Raw genomic sequence first — 25,573 nt, forward strand, 5'->3', positions numbered from 1 at the left:
CAGTGACCTCAGAGTCCTGTATGATCTAGAGATTTATGGGTGGGGATTTGTACTAAATTCAGTTAAGGTGTCTCTGCTCAATCCTGAGCAGAATCAAGAAGGTAGGATCCTGTATAATTATTGAAGATCCTACAGGATCATGCACAGTTTCCCTTACAGGATTTGGTACAAAATTCCTACCAGTTGTGCTACAGAATCTCATATAGGAGACTTTAGGATCCATCTATAGGACCTTACTGACTTATTTGGCAGTAGTGGTGTAGATTAATACTTTGGACTCTGGTAATTGACCAGAGGGTTGTGGGTTCAAATTGCTGTTTTTTGGGAGGTAAAGTTCATTGCTGTTGGTTGGTCTGGGTTGCTCCAGCAAGATCAACAGTATTAATAGATACTAAAATAAACAAACTAACAAGTGATAGTAATGCTTTTTTATAAAGCATTTTTCCCCCCAAATATCATCCAAATGTAAATTAAATCCACTGACAGAATCCTGTCAGAACTGTTCTAGGATCTTTTAAGACGATGAAGAGATGCATGATCATATAATATCTTGTTGGATTTTTTTAAAAACAAAATCTAATAAGAGAACAAGACAATAGCATTTTTCACCATGCCACACAAGCCACCCCCTCTCTGTTGTCTTCAGTGGTGCTCTTTGATGACGTAATAATAATAATAATAATAAACTTTATTTTATATAGCGCCTTTAAAGGTGGCTTCTCAAAGCGCTTTACAGGATGACAATAACAATAAATAAGAAGACTACAACAATAAATAAGAAAATTTCACAAGACAGGACACAATTATAATTACAACAATACAACAATAACAATAGAGGAGACCGTGGAAGATGGTATTAAGAAGAGCAGAGGGGTGAAGAATGGAACCAGTTAAGTAAAGGCTTTTCTGAAAAGGAGGGTTTTGAGTCTGGATTTGAAGGAGTTTAGAGAAGGTGACTCTCTAATATCCTTGGGCAAGGAGTTCCAGAGCTTGGGGGCATAGCAGGAGAAGGCCCTGTCGCCCATACAATGTAGACGGGCTTGGGGGACAGTAAGGAGGGCAGAATTTGAAGAGCGGAGGTTGCGAGGTGGGGAGTAGGGCGATAAAAGTTCAGACAGGTATTGAGGTGCCAAGCCATGTAAAGCCTTGTAGGTGAGCATGAGGATTTTAAAGTCTACGCGGAATTTGACCGGAAGCCAGTGCAAGGACTCCAGGATAGGAGTAATGTGGGCACTTGCACTAGATCTGGTCAGGATTCTGGCTGCTGAATTTTGGACATACTGCAGCTTGTTCAGAGTAGATTTAGATACCCCAGGGAGCAGAGCATTGCAGTAGTCAATTCGAGAGAATACAAATATGTTGATCAGCTTTTCAGCCACAGTTAATGATAGCATAGGGCGTAGTCTTGCGATATTTCTAAGGTGAAAAAAAGATGTTTTGACAGTATGCTGTATATGTGGGTCGAATGTTAAGCCAGAATTGAATATAACCCCAAGGTTTTTCAATTTTGATTGGAGCTCAAGTACAGAGCCATCTACAGACAGGGTTACAGGACTGGCTTTATGAAGTTGATGGGGGGTACCAATAAGCATGACTTCAGTCTTGTCACAGTTAAGATGAAGGAAGTTATGAGTCATCCAAATTTTTATGTCAGAGATGCAATTAGATAGAATAGAGACAGCCACATCAGTGTCGGGTTTGGTATGGATGTATATTTGAGTATCGTCAGCGTAAAAATGAAAGCTGAGGCCGTGTGATCTTAAAAGCTGACCAAGTGGGAACATGTAAATGCTGAAGAGCAAGGGGCCCAGTATTGAGCCCTGAGGGACACCAGACTTGACAAGACCAATTTCAGACCTGTACCCATTGAGAGAGACAAAGTGACAGCGATCAGTGAGGTAAGACTTAAACCATTTGAGGGCAGTGTCAGAGACTCCAAACACAGTCTCGAGACGAGAAAGCAAGATGTTATGGTCAACAGTGTCAAAGGCAGCACTGAGATCAAGAAGGATGAGTATGGAAAGAGAACCAGAATCAGAAGCTATTAGGAGATCGTTGGTGACTTTGACTAGGGCGGTTTCTGTGCTGTGAAGTTGACGGAAGCCAGATTGGAGGGGTTCGAAAAGGTTGTTTGTCATGAGGTGGTTATTTAACTGAAGTGTGACAGCACGTTCTAGAATTTTAGAGAGAAAGGGTAAGTTGGAGATGGGGCGAAAGTTGTTAAGATTGTCGAGAGCCATGTTAGGCTTCTTTGGCACTGGGGTAATAGCAGCAGTTTTGAGGACCGTTGGTACAATGCCGGTGCTCAAGGATTCATGTATTATATTGAGGACAATGGGACAGAGAGAAGAGAAACAGGACTGGAATAAAGTGGTGGGAATGGGATCTAAAATAGATGTGGTGGGTTTCATGCGCGTAACTAGTTTGTTTAGGGATGCTGAGTCAAGAAGAGAGAAGCTGGAGAGACGGGAACCAGAGAAGTTGGATGAGGAGGGAGGAGGTGTGGAAATTATATCCGTAGTGGAGAGAATGTGATGCAGGATGTTGTCAATCTTAGAACTAAAGAAATCTAAGAATGTGTTGCAAAGTTGTGATGAGGCAGGTAATGTGGTGGGGCAGTTTGGCTTGAGCAGTCTGTTGATGGTGGAGAAAAGATGTCTGGGATTGTTTTGGTGATTTTCAATGATGTGAGAGAAGTGGGTGGATCTAGCAGACTCTATAGTAACCTTATAATCAGATAAGTAATCTCTCCAGGCCTGATAATGTACATTTTTAATCCTGTAGGTTCCTATGTGAATTCCAGATCCTTTGTAAGATCATTCAAGGTCTTAGAGAAGTTTGTGCAAGATCATGTTGTAGGATCCTATACAGTCTTGTTCAAACATTCTACCAGGGGTTCCAAGGAAACCAGGGATATTGCAGTTCTTTTCAACCAGGAGTCTTGGAACCTTAGGGATCATTGGAATTTTTTCAGGGTATCCCCAGAAAGAAAAGATACTTTTAACATTCTATCTAAAAAAAGTCGTATCTCTTGCAATAAGTATAACTACTTTAAAACTACTAGGTTTATTCCATGCTGAAAAGAGAAGAAAGAAAACACAACGTTTCGGCGTTCTTCACACCTTCTTAGGTGAAACTTTGTGTTTTCTTTCTTCTCTTTTCAGCATGGAATAAACCTATTACTTGTTCCTTTGCAGCCTACGCATGCTGACACAGCTACCCACCTGAACTACTTTAAAACTACTGTTTTAAAATAGAAAAATATTTTATAATTCCTAGCAGAACTAATAATTATTCCACACCTATGGGTTCCATTATAGATTTTTTTTAAAACTTAAGGTCCTTATTTAATAATTTCGAAAAGGTCTATTACTATGGCATGGCTTGAGTGAAAGTTAATATTATAACACCAAACAGTTCAACAAAACATATGAATTATATTTCCCAACATGCATTTATATAGTTTCTATCTTTTATGATATAGAATGCAAAACATATGGTACATTGTTAAATGAAACACAGGATGTGTTAAAAAAGAGTAACAATGAAATTTTATGCACATAGGATTTTTTTTAACAGTATGTTTTGAAATGTAAGTCATTTAATTTGCAGAAAACTGGTTGGCTTAAAATGGATAATTGCATAATATAAAAGCATGAAAATATCTCTATACTATTAATATCAATTGATTCCTTTTGATGTCATGAATTGAATATTTTAGTTACTTTTTGAGACAACCAATGAATAATGAATGAGACATCCAAATACATTTTTATTCATTGCAGGAGAATAACTAGTGACTTCATTAAACAGACCTTACAATTTCAATTTTAAAATTGTTTAAACTTTTTAATTTGTTTCACCCAATGGCTGATGGCCCTGTTACAACCTGTTAGTGTTATTTATTTATAGTTCACCAAATACTGTAACTCACAAGAAGCTTAAAAGGTGTGTGTTAGATTTAGAATGAGGTAGGCCACTCCTACAAAATATTTTGTGTTTTTAGAAGCTTTGCTAATCTTGTAAGGTTTCCATAGAGGTTTCCTACAACCTTTAATTGTTTTAAAATGCGAGAGAAACCGCTGCCGTAAAGAAGCACCAGTTAGCCACTTTGGAAATGCCCGTGAATATACAGTATTTAGGACTTAACAACCCACCTGCAGTGCTTGTGTATGTTGGAATGTGTTACCAGATGTGTCTGGAAAATCATGATTGATTGCTTTCAGGGTCCACGGAGAATGTAGCAATAGTGCAGTATTGTCTGAAGAGGTGTTTGCTTACAGTACTTGCATTTATGTGCTGCAAAATAATTTTATTCTCAGCTTGTGCATCCAAGCAGAATCCAGAATGCCGCTTTGTGCAGTTCTGGGTATGGACAACAGAAGCTTTTTTTGCTACTTATTTATGTCTGGTTCTTGGAGCAATGTATGGTGTTTTCCCAGGGGTTTATTTAATGTAACCACATTATGAGGACATTACAAGCTAAAATACACGCGCAATGCATAAACAGCAGCAGTGAATGCCATTAAAATTAGAAATTGAACGTTCTTTTAATAGCAACCCGACATTTAATTGCAGATGGAAGCCATGACACGCTGTGGATTTTGGTCAATTTTCTCACAGTACCTCACTTGTAGTGGGAGAAAGACCACCTGAGATGCAGGTGATGTGTTGATTAATGGACTGTTCCACAAATTTGTGTTTTTCGAGCTTCGAGCAACAGACTATGTGCATATACAGTACACGCGTGTACTGTACAGTATAAACATTGTAAATATCTGTATTTTAGTGTGTAAAATCCATCATTATTCCACTTAAAGTTGGCTTCTGTATAGTTAACTTGCATAAAAAATGATAATTGCAAATAATGAAAAGCCCATATTTAGTCAATGTAACTTAAATGTTGCATAAAACAGAACTAAGAAATATAATATGAAAGTAGCAATTGTTTGGCTACAGTATTTAAAATGAGACTTGAATGTGCAAGGAAGTTTAATTTCAGGTTTCAGGAGCTGCTTGTCACCACTATTGGATCACGGATGTAGGACCTGCGTCAGCATGTGTTGGCAGCAAAGGAACAGGTAAAGGCTCATTCCATGCTGAAAGGTAAAGGGACAAAAAGGGGGAGAGAGAGAAAGTTGCAAATAACTCATTTATTTGCTCCCTTCCCACTCTCCCTCACACCTGAAGACAAAACATCGTTTTTTTTCCTTACCTTTCAGCATGGAATGTACCTTTACCTATTCCAGGGATATTTCAAAAGTAATTTTGCCTAGCTATGTATGTTTAAGTTTTATTATTTTTTTAAACATTTTTACATTGTATCATCCATATAATTGTAATCAACAATTAAACTGAAAACTATAGAAACCCTATTTATTCATGAGCCTGCAGCTGGTAAAAACCTGAAATGGTACAGACTATTATGAAAGGAGCGCTACTTGTTTCCCTGATTTACAATATCTTTTTATTTTGAATGTCTGTGCCTCTTTATCTAGTAGTTTTTTTAGTTGTCCTGTACCATCACCTCCTGATCCACTTCCTTCCCAGCCCATGGTGCTTAAATACACTTGCATCCTCTTCCTGGTGGGGTACCCAGTACCATCCATCCATTCTCTGACCACTTCGTCCAATTCAGGGTTGTGGGGGTGCTGGAGCCTATCCTGGCGAGCAACGGGTGCAAGACAAGGTACACCCTGAACTGGATACAAGTCCATTGCAGGACACACACAGACGCAAACACAGACTTGCACGCACTCACACCAGGGCCAGTTATCCCTGAAGCCAGTTAACCTACCAGTATGTCTTCGGATCGTAAGAGGAAATCGGAGCACCTGGAGAAAACTTACATGTACATAGACAGATAGCACTCCAGGTCCAGCATTGAACCCAGGGCCCCACCGCTGCGAGACAGAAGTGCTAACAACTGCATCACCTTGCTGCCCTTTCTGTCCTGAAAACTCGTATCCAAATGACTTGCCATTTTGTTTTTTCCAGGTTCAAGGTATCCTGATTCCCCCCAAGATTCAGCCTTGGAATTGGAGCTGCAGAAATGAGACCGGGCCAAAGGGGAGTCAGTCTGGGGCTGCTAATGCTCGCCTCCCAGATCTTTCAGGTGGGGATCAACAATATCCCCCCTGTAACACTGGCTGTTTTAGGGCTTAACATCTACCTTTTCCTGGTGCCCCAAAAGAAACTGCTGAACGTGTGCATAAGTGTGCAGAATGCCTACGTTCACAAAGACTGGCAGCGGCTCCTCTTGTCACCCTTTCACCATGCTGATGATTGGCACCTTTATTTCAACATGGTGTCCATGCTGTGGAAAGGGCTGCGTCTGGAGAAAAGACTAGGCAGCCTGTGGTTTGGCTATGTTATTGCTGTTTTCTCCCTGTTGACTGGTGTTGTCTACATCCTTTTGGAAATAGCCCTAGCTGAATTAACTGAAGACCAGTCCTACAAGATGCAGTGTGCTGTTGGTTTCTCAGGTAAGTTGTGTCACACAGTGAATGATGGATATTGTCTATGAATTAATTCTCTATGAACTGTAATCCGTTGCCAACTAATTGATTGCTGTGATCTGCTAGGGCAGTTGCTGGTAGCATTCCTATCCAAATTAATGAAAGCTTCACATTCTATAGCGATACCTTTCTTTTGTAGTGGTATTCTATTTTTCTCAAGTAAAAATAATAAACTTTATTGTATATAGCGCCTTTAAAGGTGGCTTCTCAAAGCGCTTTACAGAATGTCAACGACAATAAATAAAAATAATACATAAGATAAAACAATTACAATATACAAAGGAGACTGAGGATGGTGGTACTAAGAAGGGGGGTGAAGAATGGAACAGTTAAGTAAAGGCTTTTCTAAAGAAGAAGGTTATAAGTCTGGATTTGAATGAGTTTAGAGAAGGTGACTCTGATATCCTTGGGCAGAGAGTTCCAGAGCTTGGGGGCATAACAGGAGAAGGCCCTGTCACCCATACAATGTAGACGGGCTTGGGGGACAGTAAGGAGACCAGAATTTGAAGAGCGAAAGTTGCGAGGTGGAGAGTAGGGCAATAATAATTCAGACAGGTATTGAGGTGCCAAGCCATGCAGAGCCTTATAGGTGAGCAAGAGGATTTTAAAGTCAACACGGAATTTGACAGGAAGCCAGTGCAAGGACTCCAGGATAGGAGTAATGTGATCACTAACACTAGACCTGGTCAGGATTCTGGCTGATGAATTTTGGACATACTGCAGTTTGTTCAAAGTAGATTTAGATACCCCAGCGAGTAGAGCACTAAAGTAGTCAATTCGAGAGAACACAAAAGTAGTTTTATTCCTATGGAAACCGCACATACTGTATCATGATCAAGTTATTTCAGTGTCTCGCAGATGTCCTCTGGGTAATTGTAATGCACAGAGCAGTTTTTTTTTCTGGATTTTTGACATAGATTCCAGTTCTTTGGTGATGTGATATTATGCGGTGACCGAATTTTCAGCGAAAGGCAAGCCTGCTCACAGTTGCTTTTTTGAGGGAAAACTGTCAGTTTCAATGAATTTGTGCTACATGATAAAATGCAAGAATATATTTTCTTTTACCCATGCCAGTTTTGCTACCATTTAACCTTGACTCTGTTTCTGTGCTTTAAAAGATAAAATTAAAGGTTTTTTAAAATAATAATAATATTAGAGGAAGCTCTGTTAGTTTATTTTAAATTTGAGCGTTCAGTTCCTTGCAAATTACTTTTTAGATGACCTGCAGGAGGGCATAACCACAGTCTGATGTTTATTTGGTTGTTTTTCAGGAGTTTTGTTTGCTTTGAAAGTGGTAAACAACCATTACTTTCCTGGAGGTGTGACTAATGTGATGGGGTTTCCAGTTGCCAATAAATATGCCTGTTGGGCTGAGCTTGTGCTCATCCATGTGCTGTCACCTGGGTAAGTGCAGACTTCCTCTGAGAATGTGTAGTGGAAAGATCTAATTATTTCGGCAGGGTCATTAGAATGTACGTGAGCAAACATTAGCCAGACAGGAGCATATTAAAGTCTTGGAGTTTCATCAGCACTCATATTGCTGAAGAAGCAAGACATGCAAATAAAGTAATTACAGGCCTGATTTGCTCAGGAACATCTTGACTGCCTGATGGAGGCTGTGATTGCTGTGAATTCTGTTATTACAATGAAGAATCCTTGAGTGAGACCGCAGAGAAGGACGTAAAATACACACACAGAAACAAAAATACAGCACTGATGGGGAAATCATTCAATCATACATCATTTAACTTACTTTTAAAGTGACAGAATGACGCAGAACAATTTATTTTATGAATTCCAAGCTCTTTATTCATCTCTTGTCCTAGAGGACTATAAGGTTTTGGGAATTTATTACAGTTTGAGTTATTCAATGGAGTCAAATACTAGCTGAATTTTGAAAAATTTACATGTTCTATAGACTTTGATTTAAGAACCAAGAGACCCTACGGTAGCTTTATTAAATCCTTAGCTGTTTTGTTAACACATGTACTAATATACTTTTAAACAACCTAATGGTCTGTACCAAGCATGTGACTGGTTTTAGCTTTGTAAGCTTTTGGCATTCAAAATATTTAATGTTGATTAACTTAAGACAAATTACACAACATGAGAAATGTACTGGCCTGTCAGTGATATATAACTTGTAGAAATAACTCTGGGTTCAAGCATAAGTCATGAAAGCTTGCATCAGAAGTAGTCATTCAGTGATGGTATGGCAGATGTTTTTAAGGAGGCCCTGAGATCATGTCTGGACTGCTTTTTTACTGTCAATCATCCAGACTATGATGAAAAAGGAAGCCATAAAAAACAGAATGTGGGCACATGAGAACAAGATGATTGTGCACTTCAGTAGTCAGGAGTTCATCAATGTCTTGTCCTTCAATTACAAGGGGCTCATGTGTTTTGGAAAGAGCAGGCTCTGGAATTGGCCAGCTTAATGAGTCACAATGCTGGCTAAAAGTATGATTCTGGAAAAAAAAACAGGAGAAGTTTTTTTTTTTTCCTCTTCACATTATTGGTTTGAAACTGTGCTGCAAAACTAGAGCAGACTGGCAGGAGCTTACAGACCACTACTGTAGGAGAACAATACAGTTGAAATGTTTGGGGCATTACAGCCATGACTTTCCAATTTTTAGTGGGCACAGAGACTTGCAAACCCTACGGAATTTTCCAGTGAAGCAAAGAACTACATCATTAAAAAGATGAACTGGTATTTTTTTAAGGAATCTTGTTTGAACAAAAACACAGAACCTAAGTATTGTTTGTAGACAGACTGCTTCAAGTCTGCATCTTACCCAGTGGGGTATCATCAAGAACACATTCAACACTGCTTTCTGTTTTGCAGTCTGACGTGGTTGATTCTGCATATGTCACAATGCCGTCACTCTGTGTCTGGCCATCGAAAACGGCCCCCACGGCTTCGTGAGCCCTCCATCCTGCGTTTGATTTCTGTCTCGCGTTAGACAGACGTTTTATTTTTGTAATTGCTAAGCGCTAGCAGGGTTCCACTTGGATTGGAATTGGAAATAGCAGCCTGAGAAAGATTTCAGGCCCACACTGGTGTAAATGTTAGCCTCGGGACTCTCTCTCTCTCCCTACTTGCTAAACGTCTGTTTAGTGCTTGTTTTACCTCTTGCGGTATCCTGGCACGCACAGAGCGAAACAAACTGACACCTGTTTTTATCCCTCTATTACTGGTGGCACAGACATCCAGTTCTTACCCTGCAGGTAGGCCCCTGGAGTATCTCGGTGAGACTGTGAAAGTGTGAGCATAATTCAGGCTTAGCTCTGAAGTTACCATGGAGAACAGCTTGTAACCAAGTTGGACCAATGATCCTCTTTCTGTCTCATTTTCTCAGCCATCCTTGCTTTAATAGAGGGCTATTGTACGACATCCCCTGCATTGTTCTCACATCCCAGCCCGTATAACGATACCCTGAGGCTACAGTTCAGAACAACACGAAGAATATTTGACCTGCCACACACTGTGGTGCATCAGCAGAAGCAAATGCTCTAATAAAGCTACAGTGTGACCTGAGAGTGGTTTGAACATGAAACCTAGTACTTGAATTCAGTCCTTGTAGATAAAAAAATCTGTCTTGGCAGAAGTATGTTAGAGGAAGAGGAACTGAGTGACAGCACATTTATTTTTTTTATTCTTTCTGTTTTTGAAAATAATTTTTACATCTTATTGGTACAGGACAAGAGGGAAAATGAAACCCTGCAGGAATTCAGGACTACCGCTGGCAAGATATATCACTAAAAGTTGCTCTCTTGGTATTTTAAACTCTTTGCACAAGTGAATATTTTCTTGCACACTTTTTGTGTTACATGCGTGTGGCCAAACCCAAGTTTCCTACCAGAAAAAAATCTTAAAGGTCCTCTCATAACCCTCATCCCATGCACTCAGATCTAAAAAAAACAAATATGCAAAATGCTCCTCAGGCCCTGATTTGAGTCCTTTAAACAGTATGCTGTTTGGAAGTTTTTTTTATTGTTTGCATGCAAAGGCATCAACTCAGAACATTCAAAGAAAAGATGTTTTTTTGATTATTCATTTATTTGAAATTATTTTGCAAGGACTGTGTAATAAAGAATGACAATGCTGGGAAAAACGAGGATGTTGAAATTCTTCAAGATGAAGCCATTAATAAGCTTTTCTAGCATCTGGTATAGACTTGATCTTGACAATGGGGCCTTCCTTTTCTGTTGTACTTCCAAAGCCCCTCAGCCTTAACCTTGTTAGAATGCTCCCTGCTGCTTCCATTGAAGCCCTGCTATTCTCCAGGATTTCAATACAGGGGCTCTGTGTGGCTCGGATGGCTAAATTGGTGCTAATTGGAACGAGGGCAGGCGTGACACATATTTTTTTGCACAAATCTTTGATGAACTGTACTAGATCTTCAAAATTCTAAAATCCTTGATTAGCCTCAAGGCTTTTCCTTGTTCAGGAAAGGCAGTGATGAATTATTAGACATTTAATATTTCTGATTTGTGCCATGCACTGTAATTGTGGAAATATGTAGCACTGGGTGATGGATGGTCATATAAAAGCACTCTCCTTCTCTTTCAGCACAGTCAAATTACATTACTAAACAATACATTAACATATTCAATGCTCCATTCATCTATTCATTTTGGGTCGTCTTATTCTGGCAAGGGTTGCAGTGGCAGTATTGACGGTGGATATTTTAATTTAAAGTAAACATTCCACAAACCATTTTATTGGTCTGGGTTTTATTTTTTCTCTTAGTCGTTTCTTTCATTGTTGATCGATCTGAAGTCTTTCAAACCTTGGGCTTCTCTTTCTCTCAGCAATGATTTTTAATTGAACGATGCATACATTCCTTCAATCTTCCTTTTTCAATTGGAGTACTCTCAATCATGATCCTTTTTCAGAACACTGCCCTTCCCTGTGAGGTTTGTGGTAGACTGGAGCCCCTCATTAGTAGGGAAGTATTAACATCACAGTTACTTCCTCTGGAGTGGCTGCCAGTTTGTTCCAGGGTCTTGGAGAAAGGGACACTTTAGCCTAGCCAACCAAAACTGAGCCAGCAGGTCTTTGGAAGGTAGGAGTAAAACTTGAGCACCTGAAGAACATTCTAGAGAACATGGAGCTGGGGGGAACATACAGACTCCACGCAGATAGACATCAGGCACTAACTGCCTTGCTGCCATTCTGTCCCCCCAAATACAATTCTGCCATTAACTTTGACTGGCTGGGGCACAACAATCATGTTGTACTGATTGTCTTAAATTGACTTAAAAGGAATTGAAGAAAATGGATATTTGCATATTTATGAAAGAATAAGGTGCAGCCATGCTGTCTGTTGGAAACTAGACATCTGGTGTTTGTAGAGTGTTGGTATTGTAGATGAAATATAATTACAGCAGTTCTAACACCGGAGAAATAATAAAACTGAAAAGTAGAGTAGCTGTATACAATCAAAGTTTGAAATTTTCTGAATGTTGCAATTGTGAGATGTTTTTTTTTATCTTTGGCAGTGAATTTATGATTAATTATACACTTAACAAAATGTTATATAAAATGTGGGAGCATATCCCTATCGTATTTAAATAGAAAAGCATTCACACACAAAAGGTTCCATTTTATGTAATTATACCATTCCAGGGAAAGAACAATGAATTCTTTTCGACAGTAGTAATTTAAACCAACTGTGTATTTAGAATTTGCTAGCTCCACTGCAGGCGATACTGCATAGGACTACAGATTTTCTAGAGAAATAACAGAGAAGTGTTGTGTGTTAGCCCTTGAAATATTGCTTTGTTGAGCACAAACGCCTTATCTTAAAACTCTTCACCCTTCTGTGATCAACATTATTTTCATTTGTGCTTATAAACTATATAAAAATATAAAACGTTTATACCTGGGTTATAAAAATACAGTCATGTTTAGAAAATTATATACATTTGTATTTACATTTAAGACACAGCTTTATAGATTTCTGTAAAGCAAAGATTTTATGAGAGAATTTTATGCTTTGTTTTCATGTGTAAACTTAGAAAACAGAAACCACATCTACTGTAGGTCTGAACTGGCTGAACTGCATGGTATTTTTATAGCTTAGTTTAGCCTAGAAATGAGTGCAGAGAACAGTCAGAAATCAAGTAGGTGGGGGTATAGCCCTGAGAAGCAATGAATGCAGTCTCATTTTAAGTCTCTCAAAGGACCATGAGTCAAAGTTATTGGAAAGAATGTAAATAAGATTTTTTTAAATTGTTTGTGGTGGACTGAGTGCTGTCCACAGATGAAAGTGCATCATTCGGGAAAAAAAATAAAAATGAATGCTTTGTACCATGAATACAGTAGATTTTTAGGTACTGTATACGTTCATACTGTACATGATTTTAATATGCTTAAAATATTTGAGCTTAATCCATTGTTTGCTGGATTTGGATTATTTCTGCATTTTATTTGGATGCTTCAGCTTTTAATAACGCAGGGCTTTTTGTTTGGAGAAGAAAGAAAGTTTTTGAATTAGGAGAAATTACCCTTTAGCAGAATCCAGCACCTTCAATGGCACACACTCTTTTTATAGCTGCAGTGATAAGTTTTTTAAAAGCTGATAAATCTTAATCATCTGGGAAAGGAAGGCCTCCTAGTACAGGAACACAAAGAAATGCAGTGAACGTGTGTAAGGAGGCATGCTCCTACAGAAGGTCCATACGCATATGCACAGAATAAGTGCAGTACCCATTGAGTACTGCCCCATTTAGCATCACGATGGGGAAAACCAACAGTATCTAGTAATTTAGTGGAGTGCTCTGCCAGCTGCCATGTCCCCCTTAACGCACAATACGCTGCCCACCAGGGGTTTGTGTTTGCATGCATTAAATAACCTAGCTCACGCGCTGGCTGGGGAAAGGACAGCTAATAAGAAGCGGCAATGGAAGACTTTGTCGACCTTCGAAGAGTACAGTGAAGGTGTAGAGACCACAGATCTGCTTTTCTATCTAGACAGAGTGACAAAAAAATCAGTGTTGCCAGTGTTCCTTCCAGAATCCTACTCTACCCACCTGAATAACTATCTAACCTCACTGTCACTTAATCAGAGTGCGTATAAGAGCACATTTAAGGAGCAGATTTAAGGAGCCTAAATAAAGAGAAAGAGCTACAAACACAAGTTGTTTCCATATTTGAACTGATCAGCTTTTGTCTAAAAAAACATTATTTTCTTTATAACAAAAACACCTAAGACATAATAAAAATGTTTTTTAGGGATTTCATTCATTTACGGGTCTCCTTTTGTCTGTGTGAGGCAGATGTGATTCCATTTCCAGTCGAATCTGTGGTGTTACCACGCTGTAAGCCGTACAAGTGATCTACAAAAAGCCCCTCTGATTGCATGTGGTGGTTGCAGATGGCAAAGGGTTGCTCCCGTGCCAAGTCACATTTATTACACTGCCATGCAATGTGGAAGCCATCTGACCTTTCTAATCTTGCGGCTTTTTCAATGAATCATCCTGAGGAGATGTTGCTAATTACTCCTGCAAATGGAATCTTTAAATTGAAACCTTTTCTCTGATGCAGTTTAACTTTCTCATTGGTGCATTTTAGTCATAAACATGAAGCAGACTTTCCTAGTTTAAATCTTGGGAAGATGGCCAATGGCTAGGGTGAATGAGGAGAAGGAAGGATCTTATTAGTGCTTTTAGTAGTGTAGTAAATCAGTGTAGAAAATGTGTAATTTTGCTGATGACATGCTGACTTGTAAAATTAAGCAGGGGCATAACTGGGTTGGCACTGCAGTCATACTAATAAAACTGATTTAACTACTGTAAGTATTTGTAATGGGAGCCCTTCTCTCCATGGCAATGATCTTCTGAATGAGAAGCCACAGATTGCCATGTTGTTCTTGGTTGAGAAAACGAAACTTTGTTATGCATGGTACCCTACCTCTTATTCTGGCTTACAAAGCAAAGTGTTTATTTCACTCCTGTTTAAAGAAAAAAACTCCTATATGAATTTGTCTTCCAATTCTAAGAGTTCTGCTAAGTGCTTCAGCTGGATTTAGATTTGTTCACATTATTGAGCAGTTCTGCCAATCATGTCTCAGATTATAAACCTGTCCAGATATGTCCAGCTGCTCTTATAAATAGATGTTAAACATGGTAGCGTTGGAAGACACTGTAGCAGACGTGTTCAGGTGGAATATGTTAAATAAAGAAGATGGGTATTTTCATGAAACTATAATTTCAACCAATTCTCTTTCACCTACATTTTCAAGAGAAAAAACCATTGTGTTCTTTTTTTGGTTTTCTTTAACATTCTGAGTAACCTGTGTAAAGAAAATGATTAAAAAAACATTTGAGTTTAGCTTTCATTTCATTCATAGTTTGTCTGACTTTCTGAGCTGCTATACTCCAGTAAGGGTTGGTTCTGACTTGATATTTAGCTCCATCTAGTGAGTGTGTAAACCAAACCAAACATTTGTCAAACAAAAGTGTATTGGAGTTATTTTCTTTCCTTCTCTGTAGGATCTGGTCATTTGTACTTCCCAGATTTCTCAGCATTTTTACTGCAGTAGTTTAATGTTTTATTTTAGAATGCATGACATATTATGTTGTCAATCAGAATTTTGCATTTGCCTATTTTATTTCGGCAAGAAAATAGTTATATTAATGCACAAAAGAAATGGCAACACATAGAACTAATCACAGAAAATGTGAGCAACAAATAAAATCAAAGAATCCTGATGTATATCGTTATAAATCTGCTCAGCCTCTGGACAGACAGCTGTGGGATGTTCTTCCACTCCTTCTGTGCAGCTGCATCCAGCTGGTGATGTCTGGCCAATCAGTTTCCTTCAGTTGGTGGTATTGGCAAGTTGCTCTCACGGATGTTCTGTTGGAATTAGGTCAGAAGAAAAAACTGGCCATGGCATGACCTTAACATTGTTTTCTTGAAATCGTGCCATCGTAATCCCAGCGTTGTGTGGTCTTGCATTATCCTGCTGGATAATCAACATTTCCAGATCAGCTCTCAGGATCGGAAAATGTGTTGATCTCCAGGACGTCATCAGTGGAGCTCTGAGCCTGCCCTCAGATTTCACAAAAGATGTTCTTGTGACAGATGTTTTGACAAACAGGCAGTCCCTCTTTCACCATCCCACTTCTTGGCATAAGCAGCTGAAAGCCATGATATCTTATTGACTTCTGTCAGGACTGTCAGGGGCGAGACAATATTAATCTCTCAACAAAAAACTCCACCATTCTCTACTCCCTCCTCAGAAGTTGCACCAGACCAGACAGGTGTGATAGTCCTGAGCCTTAGACGACCTTCACAGAAGATGTATCCTCAGACCTGAGGTTTCCCGGTTTCTCTACAGTTGTCTGCAGGGGGTTGATGCAGAATATCTGATTCTCTGTTGCAATCTTGATTAATCACATTTATTTCAATTATGTATTTTTCCACGTGTTTTATACTTTTTTGTTCATTTTGACTATTATTTTATTAAATGCTTTCAGTTCCAAACACAGAGCACATTCAGTTCTATGAAGTCACGTGACTTGAGATTGGTATTTTGTTATCACAATGAACAGTACTCTTCAGACAATTAACATATCCTGACAATTTAAAATGTAAGTAACATGCATGTGCCCAGTAAGATACTGAAGCAGAACATAGGCTATTGCATTTGCATTGTGCCTCAGAATATATTCTTGAATGGCTGTTTTTTTTCCATCTTCTAAATCAAGTTTACTTCGAAGTCCTTCGATGAGTAAGCCAAGATCAACAGCTGTGTCCCATGGAACAAAATGGGAGTATGAGAGTGGAGTGAAATTTAAATTTGATTGAAATTCAATTAAACAAAACTAAGTGTCTTGTTGGTATGAAATCAACTAAATTCAAGCACTCAAAACCGAGCTCATCTCTTCCCAGGACTTCCTTTGTTGGACATCTGGCAGGAATTCTTGTTGGACTGATGTACACCAAGGGGCCACTGAAGACAATAATGAAAATATGTGCAGGTATTCTCAATGTCTTCTTTTTGTTGGATTTGGAAAACAGAGGTGTTTTGTTTATTTTGTTTGTAAAACCAATTATAATTCAATAATATTATGTTGATCTAGTTTATCTGATGCTTTTTAATGCTCTTTTATGTGTAGGCAGCAAGGCGTAAAAAGAGACTTGATTGTGTCTGAGACAAAACCTGCAGAGCACAGTATCCACCCTTCTGTTGGATCTTTTGGGAAAAAAACTGCCTTGTGTTTTAGCTTTAAAAGTGATTAACCTTCGGTTAATGTACTTTTTAATATATTTTTTTTAACCAGACAAATCATCTCATTTACACAGTTCTGCATCTGGATATTATCACACTGGTATATTCAATTCTTTCTGACCAATACAGAAGAGTATTTTTTATGAAAGGATATTAAAAGTGCAGTATTTGTTTCCAGATGGCCCATTGTCTTCTACTGTATTTATAACCACGTAAAGCTTGTAGACAGACAAAGGGCTATCAAAAGAACAAAATGATTTCTGCACGTAAGTCAGCAACAAACCCTGCTAACAATGGCAGGGATTTCTAGATTTAAACTGAAATTAAATTAGCTCTTTTAGTGCTGCACTGCAAGTGATTGCCTTTCCTAATTTTAGAGCTGCATTTCTCAATTTGATTTCTCTGATTAGAAACAATAAACCTCATTTAATTGTTAACAGAATCAGATCATATCCAGGACTGGGAAATAATTCCAGCTCTTAATTTATCTTCACATAAAAAAAAAATCTGTCTAGAGAAATTAAATACTTCAGTGTGTGAGTACACAGCCAGCAAAAGACATGGGTGATCCTTTTTTCAATTGCACTTTTGAACTCATCTTAACAAATTCAATGTGTTTTGGCATAAGCGGACAATTCAAATTTGTCTTTCAGTTAAAATAATTTGTTCTGTTTTATGAATGTTTATGTAGCCTTAAAAAGCATGATAATCTGTGTGGGGAGTTGGTCTTTATCCTATCCTGTTGCCTTTTATTTAGTTTTGAATGCACACTTGAAAATGTCACAGTTGCCACATCCTCTTTTCCTACCTGTAGGTATCTTTAAGATATTACTGAGTTGTCCTCTCTGGTCCAGGTCCTCTCAAGCAGAATTCACCTCAACACTTTCCAGCATCTAAGGTTTTCAAAGAAATCAGAAAAAATACTTCATAATTCCTTACACTTACCTAGCACTTTTCTGCACACTCCACTCAAAGACATGGGAACTCCCCTCCACCACTACCAATGTGCAGCCCCACCTGGATGATACGACAGCAGCCATAGTGCACCAGAACGCTCACCACACATCAGCTATCAGTGGGGAGGAGAGCAGAGTGATGAAGCCAATGCACAGATAGGGATTCTCAGGAAATCTGGCCAGGACACCAGGGTTTCACCCCTACTCTTTTTGAAAAACGCCCTGAGATTTTTAATGACCACAGAGAGTCAGGACGTCAGTTTAATGTCTCATTCGAAGGATGGCGCCTTTCTATGGTATAGTGTCCCTGTCACTATATTGGGGCATTAGGATCCACATAGAGCAACCTTAGTTTTCCCCAGGAGGTATCCCATTCCGGTAACTGACCAGGCTCACATCAGCTGAGCCTCAGTGGGTTGCAGGGTGATACTTCTTGGTTTTCTTTATTGTACTTTTCATTCACTTGCACATAAAGCACAGATGTCTCTTCCATTTTGTGCAATTTTGCACCATTTCATCAGTTACACAGCAGATTGAATGGAGAAGAAGGAAGTTACTGCACCAATTAAAGTGATGGGGAAATTTTGGTATTGACTGGTATAGACTGATCTGGAATTTAGCCAGGACATTGGGCGTTATCACCCCTTCTCTGGAAGAGTTCCTTGGTATCTTTAATAACTGGAAGTGATGAGGACCCCAAAGTAATATCTCATATGAGGGACAGTATTTTTCTATAGCACAGTATCCCCTGTCACAATACCTGACATTTCCTGAGGCTTTTGCACCTACTAGTCCATCAGCACCAGTTTTGATAGTAATCTGTAGTGTCGGGAAGATATTTATTTGGGTAGCATTTTTTAAAATATAAAATACTACTCAAATTTTTTAAAAAATCATTTAAAAATGTTTTTTGCTTTATTTTGTAGGATTATTTTCACCTAATGGATATAGTGGTGGTCAAAGATACTACTACAACTCCTCAGGTAATAGTTTTTGTATATTACATATATATCTGTATAATTTTTTTGTAATTTATTTTTTTAATGAGTGGATGCATAATTACAACAATAGCAAAGAAAACAAAAAAAATAATATTTTTAACACTATATCCTGTAAGTGGATACTTACATTGCATTGCTACCTTGCAGATCTGTGGTCTTGGGGAGGATGGATTGTATGTGGGGAGCTATATGCATGGATTTTACATGTTCAAGTGGGTTTCATCTGGGTGCTCTAGTTTCTTTCCACAGTCCAAAGACATACTGGTGTGGGTGTGCATGTCTGTGTTTATGTCTGTGTGTGCCCTGTGATGGACTGGCGTCCCACCCAGGGTGTACCCTGCCTTGCACCCAGTGCTTCCCAGGATAGGCTCTGGGCCATCGTGACCCTGAATTGGGTAAGCGGATATACATCCTGTATGATTTTATACCCCCCCCATGTAGAGGTACAGTGCCTTGCGAAAGTATTCGGCCCCCTTGAACTTTTCAACCTTTTGCCACATTTCAGGCTTCAAACATAAAGATATAAATTTTTTATTTTATGTGAAGAATCACCAACAAGTGGGACACAATTGTGAAGTGGAACGAAATCTATTGGATTTTTGAAACTTTTTTAACTAATAAAAAAATGAAAAGTGGGGCGTGCAAAATTATTCGACCCCCTTGCGTTAATACTTTGTAGAGCCAACTTTTGCTGCGATTACAGCTGCAAGTCGCTTGGGGTATGTCTCTATCAGTTTTGCACATCGAGAGACTGAAATTCTTGCCCATTCTTCCTTGCAAAACAGCTCGAGCTCAGTGAGGTTGGATGGAGAGCGTTTGTGAACAGCAGTTTTCAGCTCTTTCCACAGATTCTCGATTGGATTCAGGTCTGGACTTTGACTTGGCCATTCAAACACCTGGATACGTTTATTTGTGAACCATTCCTTTGTAGATTTTGCTGTATGTTTGGGATCATTGTCTTGTTGGAAGATAAATCTCCGTCCCAGTTTCAGGTCTTTTGCAGATTCCAACAGGTTTTCATCCAGAATGGTCCTGTATTTGGCTGCATCCATCTTCCCCTCAATTTTAACCATCTTCCCTGTCCCTGCTGAAGAAAAGCAGGCCCAAACCATGATGCTGCCACCACCATGTTTGACAGTGGGGATGGTGTGTTGAGGGTGATGAGCTGTGTTGCTTTTACGCCAAACATATCGTTTTGCATTGTGGCCAAAAAGTTCGATTTTGGTTTCATCTGACCAGAGCACCTTCTTCCACATGTTTGGGGTGTCTCCCAGGTGGCTTGTGGCAAACTTTAGACGAGACTTTTTATGGATATTTTTGAGAAATGGCTTTCTTCTTACCACTCTTCCATAAAGGCCAGATTTGTGCAGTGTAAGACTGATTGTTGTCCTATGGACAGACTCTCCCACCTCAGCTGTAGTTCTCTGCAGTTCATCCAGAGTGATCATGGGCCTCTTGGCTGCATCTCTGATCAGTCTTCTCCTTGTCTGAGCTGAAAGTTTAGAGGGACGGCCAGGTCTTGGTAGATTTGCAGTGGTCTGATACTCCTTCCATTTCAAGATGATCGCTTGCACAGTGCTCCTTGGGATGTTTGAAGCTTGGGAAATCTTTTTGTATCCAAATCCGGCTTTAAACTTCTCCACAACAGTATTACGGACCTGCCTGGTGTGTTCCTTGGTCTTCATGATGCTCTCTGCGCTTTCAACAGAACCTTGAGACTATCACAGAGCAGGTGCATTTATACAGAGACTTGATTTCACACAGGTGGATTCTATTTATCACCATCAGTCATTTAGGACAACATTGGATCATTCAGAGATCCTCGCTGAACTTCTGGAGTGAGTTTGCTGCACTGAAAGTAAAGGGGCCGAATACTTTTGCACGCCCCACTTTTCATTTTTTTATTAGTTAAAAAAGTTTCAAAAATCCAATAGATTTCGTTCCACTTCACAATTGTGTCCCACTTGTTGGTGATTCTTCACATAAAATAAAAAATTTATATCTTTATGTTTGAAGCCTGAAATGTGGCAAAAGGTTGAAAAGTTCAAGGGGGCCGAATACTTTCGCAAGGCACTGTATATACAGTTGAAAAGGGATGGCGGAGGAGCTGGGTGAATGCAAAGAGTTTTAATTAAGTGTAGCAGGCAAAAAAATAAAAATCCAAAAAAGGCATGGTGATTCAATTTGGCAGAAGCGGAAAGAGTTGATACCAATAGGCTCACTAAGAGTGCACTTGGTTTTCTAATGTGTTAGGTCCACAATGATGACTAATTTATTGACTGTGGGATGCTGGGGAAAATGGCAGAATAGATTCTCAGCTTGCTTCCAATTTACCAAGGGATGACAACAGGGTAAAACCAATTCAAAATCTATAGAGCTTGACTGAGAAATTGTCGTCAGGTACTGTGCCAGAGATTGCTGAAAGAGGTCAATCTGTTTATGCCACTTTAAACAGACTGACATGGTCGACTAATGAGGAGCTGTTCCCATCACCTTTCCATTTAAAGAAGTGAGTCAAACTGATCACACGTGTCTCTGGAAACCAGGAGGACACTGCAATGTCTGGAAGCAAACCCATGTGAACATAAGAAAAACTTTCAGACTCCTTACAGTTGGATACCCAAGACCACAATGGGAACCCTCTGGAGCTGTCATGACCAATACTGATATTTGGGGACTATAGAAATTTCAGAAAGAGGTTCAAACAACTCCAAAATATGGCTGAATCGTGGACCCAATATACCCAAATCAGTCACACTGGTGAAAAATTAGAGTAAATTAAACTGATTTGATTTTGCGCATATGAATATAACAGATTCTTGAATCAGGGTGTTAAAGACACAGATTAAATAAAGATGCACCGAAAACAAAAATAGTAGGGTTTTGAGTTATCAGAGCCTTACATTTTATTTGTTCATATTCATATTCATTTTAATGTAATGCTTTTTTATTATACACTATTAAAAAAAAAGTGGCTGTACATTTACAAGACTCATGAACTTTCCGTGGCGAAGTGCCCACATAACTGTGCAGCACAACTGGGAAAGAGACATACCCAAACAGCTCTAGCATTGGGACTTCTGTTTTACATGTTTTTATTTGGAGCGGATTAAATCTTGTCACTTGGAATTTAATTGAAACTTTTAGGGTCGTAGGTGCTGGAGGGATAAAATTTGAAAATTGAAACACAAGCTTGCAGATTGCCTCCGCTTATTTCAGCTCAAATCACTCTTCTGTGTCCCCGACCTGATCTTTGGCTTTTACTTAACCTTGGATCTGAATGAATGGCCATTTGGATCACTCGGGGTGATAACATGCAGTCCTGCCTATATAGTGCAGTGTGCAAGTTAATAGAAAGAATGACTGCACAGCTTGTTGAACCTAGAAATAATAATTATAAAATCATTCTTATCACACTGAGGGTCTGGCAGCCCTGACAGCAGCAGCAGGTGATAACATTGCACAACAAATGTGAAAATGAAGGAAAAGACGTTCTGGGAGTAAAAACCCGACCAAAGGGCTGATCTTAAAGATGAGAGGAAAGTTACAGGACTCCCGAGCAGCCCCACCGGTGAAGGTCAGGGCTCAGAGCTGGGACGTCCCAGACAGTAGTGGATAATTGACAGACTGCCTCCAGGGGGAAAAGCGGATGTGCGACAAACAGGGCCACTTTGCTAAAAGGGTTTTCCCCGAGACTTTCTGGGAGCCTGTAAAGTGGTTGACATGAGAGATGCTGGCCCGTGCGGTTTGTTCAACAGCAAGGCCGTACGTGTTCTTTCTCTACATACAGCTCGGCAGTTATGGCCTTAAAGTCTTTTATTAAATTGGTCCGTTCCAAATTAGGATGGTATAGGATTAAAAAAATATCACTGGCGATTCCAGTATATGCAGGAAGAAATTCAAGATGTTGGCGAATATTTTTCATTAAGACCTTAGTAGCAGTAGGTATTGTATAAATGTTTACAAAGATGTCATCATGAAAACTGGAGGATGCAAATGCTGCTTCCACTGGGGGTTAGTGTTGGCTCTACTGTGCTGCGGTATGACCCCTTTGCTTGCCTTAATCAAGTCTGAAAGCTGTGATGTCATTCCCGAATTTCTGGATTTCAACCAGCCCGGCTACACTGGAAGCCAGGTTTAATCTCGGACACTGGAAGGTCACAGCTTGAGCATATTAGAGTGCAGAGCTAGCAGTCACAGAGCAGGATTTTTCAGCAAGAGAGAGAGAGCCTGGTCTCATTCTCACCCTATTCTTTGGATTGAAACTGATGGGGCAACACAATAGCATTTACAAATGCACATTTGTCCAATGCATCTAAATCTGTTGCTAAGAGCAGATAGTGACAGATGTTAAGAATTACATTAAAGAGAAAGAAAATCTTTTTTTCATTTCTTTCTTAGGTCACGGTGGGTAAACAAAAGAAATCTTATTTTAAGCTTTCCTTGATTGATTCTTCTTTGATGCGCACAAACCACATGAAATGAATGGCACATTGGGAGGCTTGAGTCACTGGGCTCTGCTGGTACCTTGGAAAGCTTCTGTGGCCTGTTAGTCATGACTGTAACCTTTCAGTGCATCATTTCATAGAATTGCATTCCAACTTTTATGGCTTCATCCTGAACCGAGGGTTTTCAGTAATTTGTATTAAATGTAATACATATTGTCAAACCAAAGTTATCTGTCAATTAAACCTCTTCTACACTTATCGAATTCCCATTTATCTTAGCAAGAGCTGCAGTAGTTAACAACAAGATATTCCAGGGAATTGACTAATCTAAAATTCAGTGTACTAATGCTTATGTCTCCGTAGAGGATGACTAGAAGAGTATTTCAGTTTAATTATTCTTACATCCTATACAGTAATATTTAACAAATACAGCAGACCTTCTAGAAAACTTAAACTTAAACTTAAACTTAAACTTTAACAATGCAGTCATTCCAGTAGTGAATAACAGTACAGAGTCATTGCTAACCTCACGGTGATATCCCTGTCGAATTTCTTCCTTGCCTGGATTCTCAGTTTGGATGAATAGTCTGATCTAAGCAGTGTCTGGGTGGTACAATACACCTTTCACTTGTTAATGATTGACTTCAAATGAAATCACATTAATATTCTATGTCAGTAATTTTAAGACCCTTCTTCTTAAAATTAGCCCTGAATTTTGAAAGCTCCTTGGTCTTCATGGTTTAATCGTTGAATCTTTGCTTGAAATTCACTGAATGAGGGACCTGTAAAATGACTGGCATATGTTTTCTGAAATCATGTAATCCACCATTTTTGCATACATGTAGAGGCTGCTCAATTAACTGTGTGGCTTGTCAAAGTAAAGTTTTTGCAAAAAGAGTTAAGTAAAAAAAATCATTTATTAATTATTTGATATTCAACAAAAAGGAACATCATTTTTCAAGCTAGTGACAAGAAGCTGCTCTTTGCTTGGGCAGGAGAATAAAAGGTGGGGTCTGAACAGGCATAGGAGGAGGTACTTCACAATTTCTTTATCCAATCCAGGCTTGGACGCTCATGGTCGCAGGAGTAACACAGCACATGGGGCCCATGTGCTCTGTTACTCCTGAGTAATGCCATCATCCCTCAGTGGCACAGGACAATTTTAGCGTAACTAAACTGAAGCTAAGCAGGAATGAGCCTGGCCAGTACCTGGGTGGAAGACCTCCTGGGAAAGCTAAGGTTGCTGCAAGAAGTGTTAGAGGGGCCAGTAGGGAGCACTCACCCTGTGGTCTGTGTAGGTCCCAATACCCCAGTATAGTGATGGGACGCTGTACTTCAAAAAGGTGCTGTCCTTGAGATGAGACATACTATAAAACTGAGGTCCTGACTTTCTGTGGTCATTAAAAATCCCAGGGCGTTTCTCAAAAAGAGTAGAGGTGTTACCCTGGTATCCTGGCCAAAATTCACTCTGTTCTCTTACCGACTGATAGCTGATGTGTGTTGAGCATACTGGTGCACTATGGCTGCTGTCGCATCATCCAAGTGGGGCTGCACATTGGTGGAGGGGAGTCCCCATTACCTATAAAGCACTTTGAGTCCAGAAAAGTGCTATGTAAGTGTAAGGAATTATTAATTATTTTATCCGCCACTTGGTATAAGGGTGGTCACTGGCAAGATAGCCACCTGATTTGCTGTTCCACATGCTATGGGCACCACAGGTACTTTGTTCCTGGTGTTGTGAGCGGGCGAATAATTTTGTAAGGCACGGCATATGATCTGTATTTAACCCCTCAGCCAAATAATTTAATCTGGTTAATTTGCTCCAGATATTATTGGCTGATATAACTACCACTAATAGTATGTATATCTCCTGGCATCAGGATCCTCACTGTCACATATCCTGTTGGGGGGCAGTGGAATATTAGAGTGCTACTGCACTCTTGATGTGCTCAAGGCTTCTTGCTTTCATTTTTGGGGTCTTCAGCAGAACCTCGAAGGAGGGTGACTTTTGTTCGGTGTATGGAGCAAAATTAATTTGATTCCAAAGCAGTAGTATATTTTCTATAACCTATGGGCCAAAAGTGTACATAATATTCTAAATGAGGCCTTACTAGTGCATTATTAAATTTTAATTTAACATCCCTTGCTTTAAATTTCACATTATTAACTATATATCCTACCATTTTGGTTTCCTTTTTAACTGTTTTCCTGTATTGTTTTGAAGATGTAAACATTTTGTAAGCCTAAGTTTTTCCTAAGTAGCCTCTTGTAGCACAGTCTTTTTCATTTGTATTTATAGTTTGTTTTTACTACCTGAATGGAAAATCTTGCTTCTGTCTGCCTTAAACATCATATGCAGGTGTTTGCCTGTCTGTAATTTGTGGCTTGATAGACTGTTTAAGGGCG

General features: G+C 39.3%; 1 protein-coding gene across 2 annotated transcripts in view; it reads left to right on the forward strand.

Moving 5' to 3' along the window:
- The window catches only part of rhbdd1 (rhomboid domain containing 1), a 44,289-nt gene that overhangs the window by 8,176 nt on the left and 10,540 nt on the right, over nt 1–25,573 (forward strand). Inside the window, exons 2-5 of one of the 2 annotated variants that reach the window (XM_088610925.1) lie at nt 5,998–6,485; nt 7,790–7,922; nt 16,423–16,511; nt 18,645–18,701. In XM_088610925.1, coding sequence (XP_088467051.1) covers nt 6,053–6,485; nt 7,790–7,922; nt 16,423–16,511; nt 18,645–18,701 — 712 coding nt within the window. In that variant the 5' untranslated portion in view covers nt 5,998–6,052. The remainder of the gene's footprint in view (nt 1–5,997; nt 6,486–7,789; nt 7,923–16,422; nt 16,512–18,644; nt 18,702–25,573) is intronic. The other variant, XM_088610936.1, reaches the window with a different exon arrangement.

The sequence above is a fragment of the Lepisosteus platostomus genome, chromosome 2 (genome assembly GCF_059453375.1).
Source record: "Lepisosteus platostomus isolate fLepPlt1 chromosome 2, fLepPlt1.hap1, whole genome shotgun sequence".
NCBI classification, from domain to species: Eukaryota; Metazoa; Chordata; class Actinopteri; order Semionotiformes; family Lepisosteidae; genus Lepisosteus; species Lepisosteus platostomus.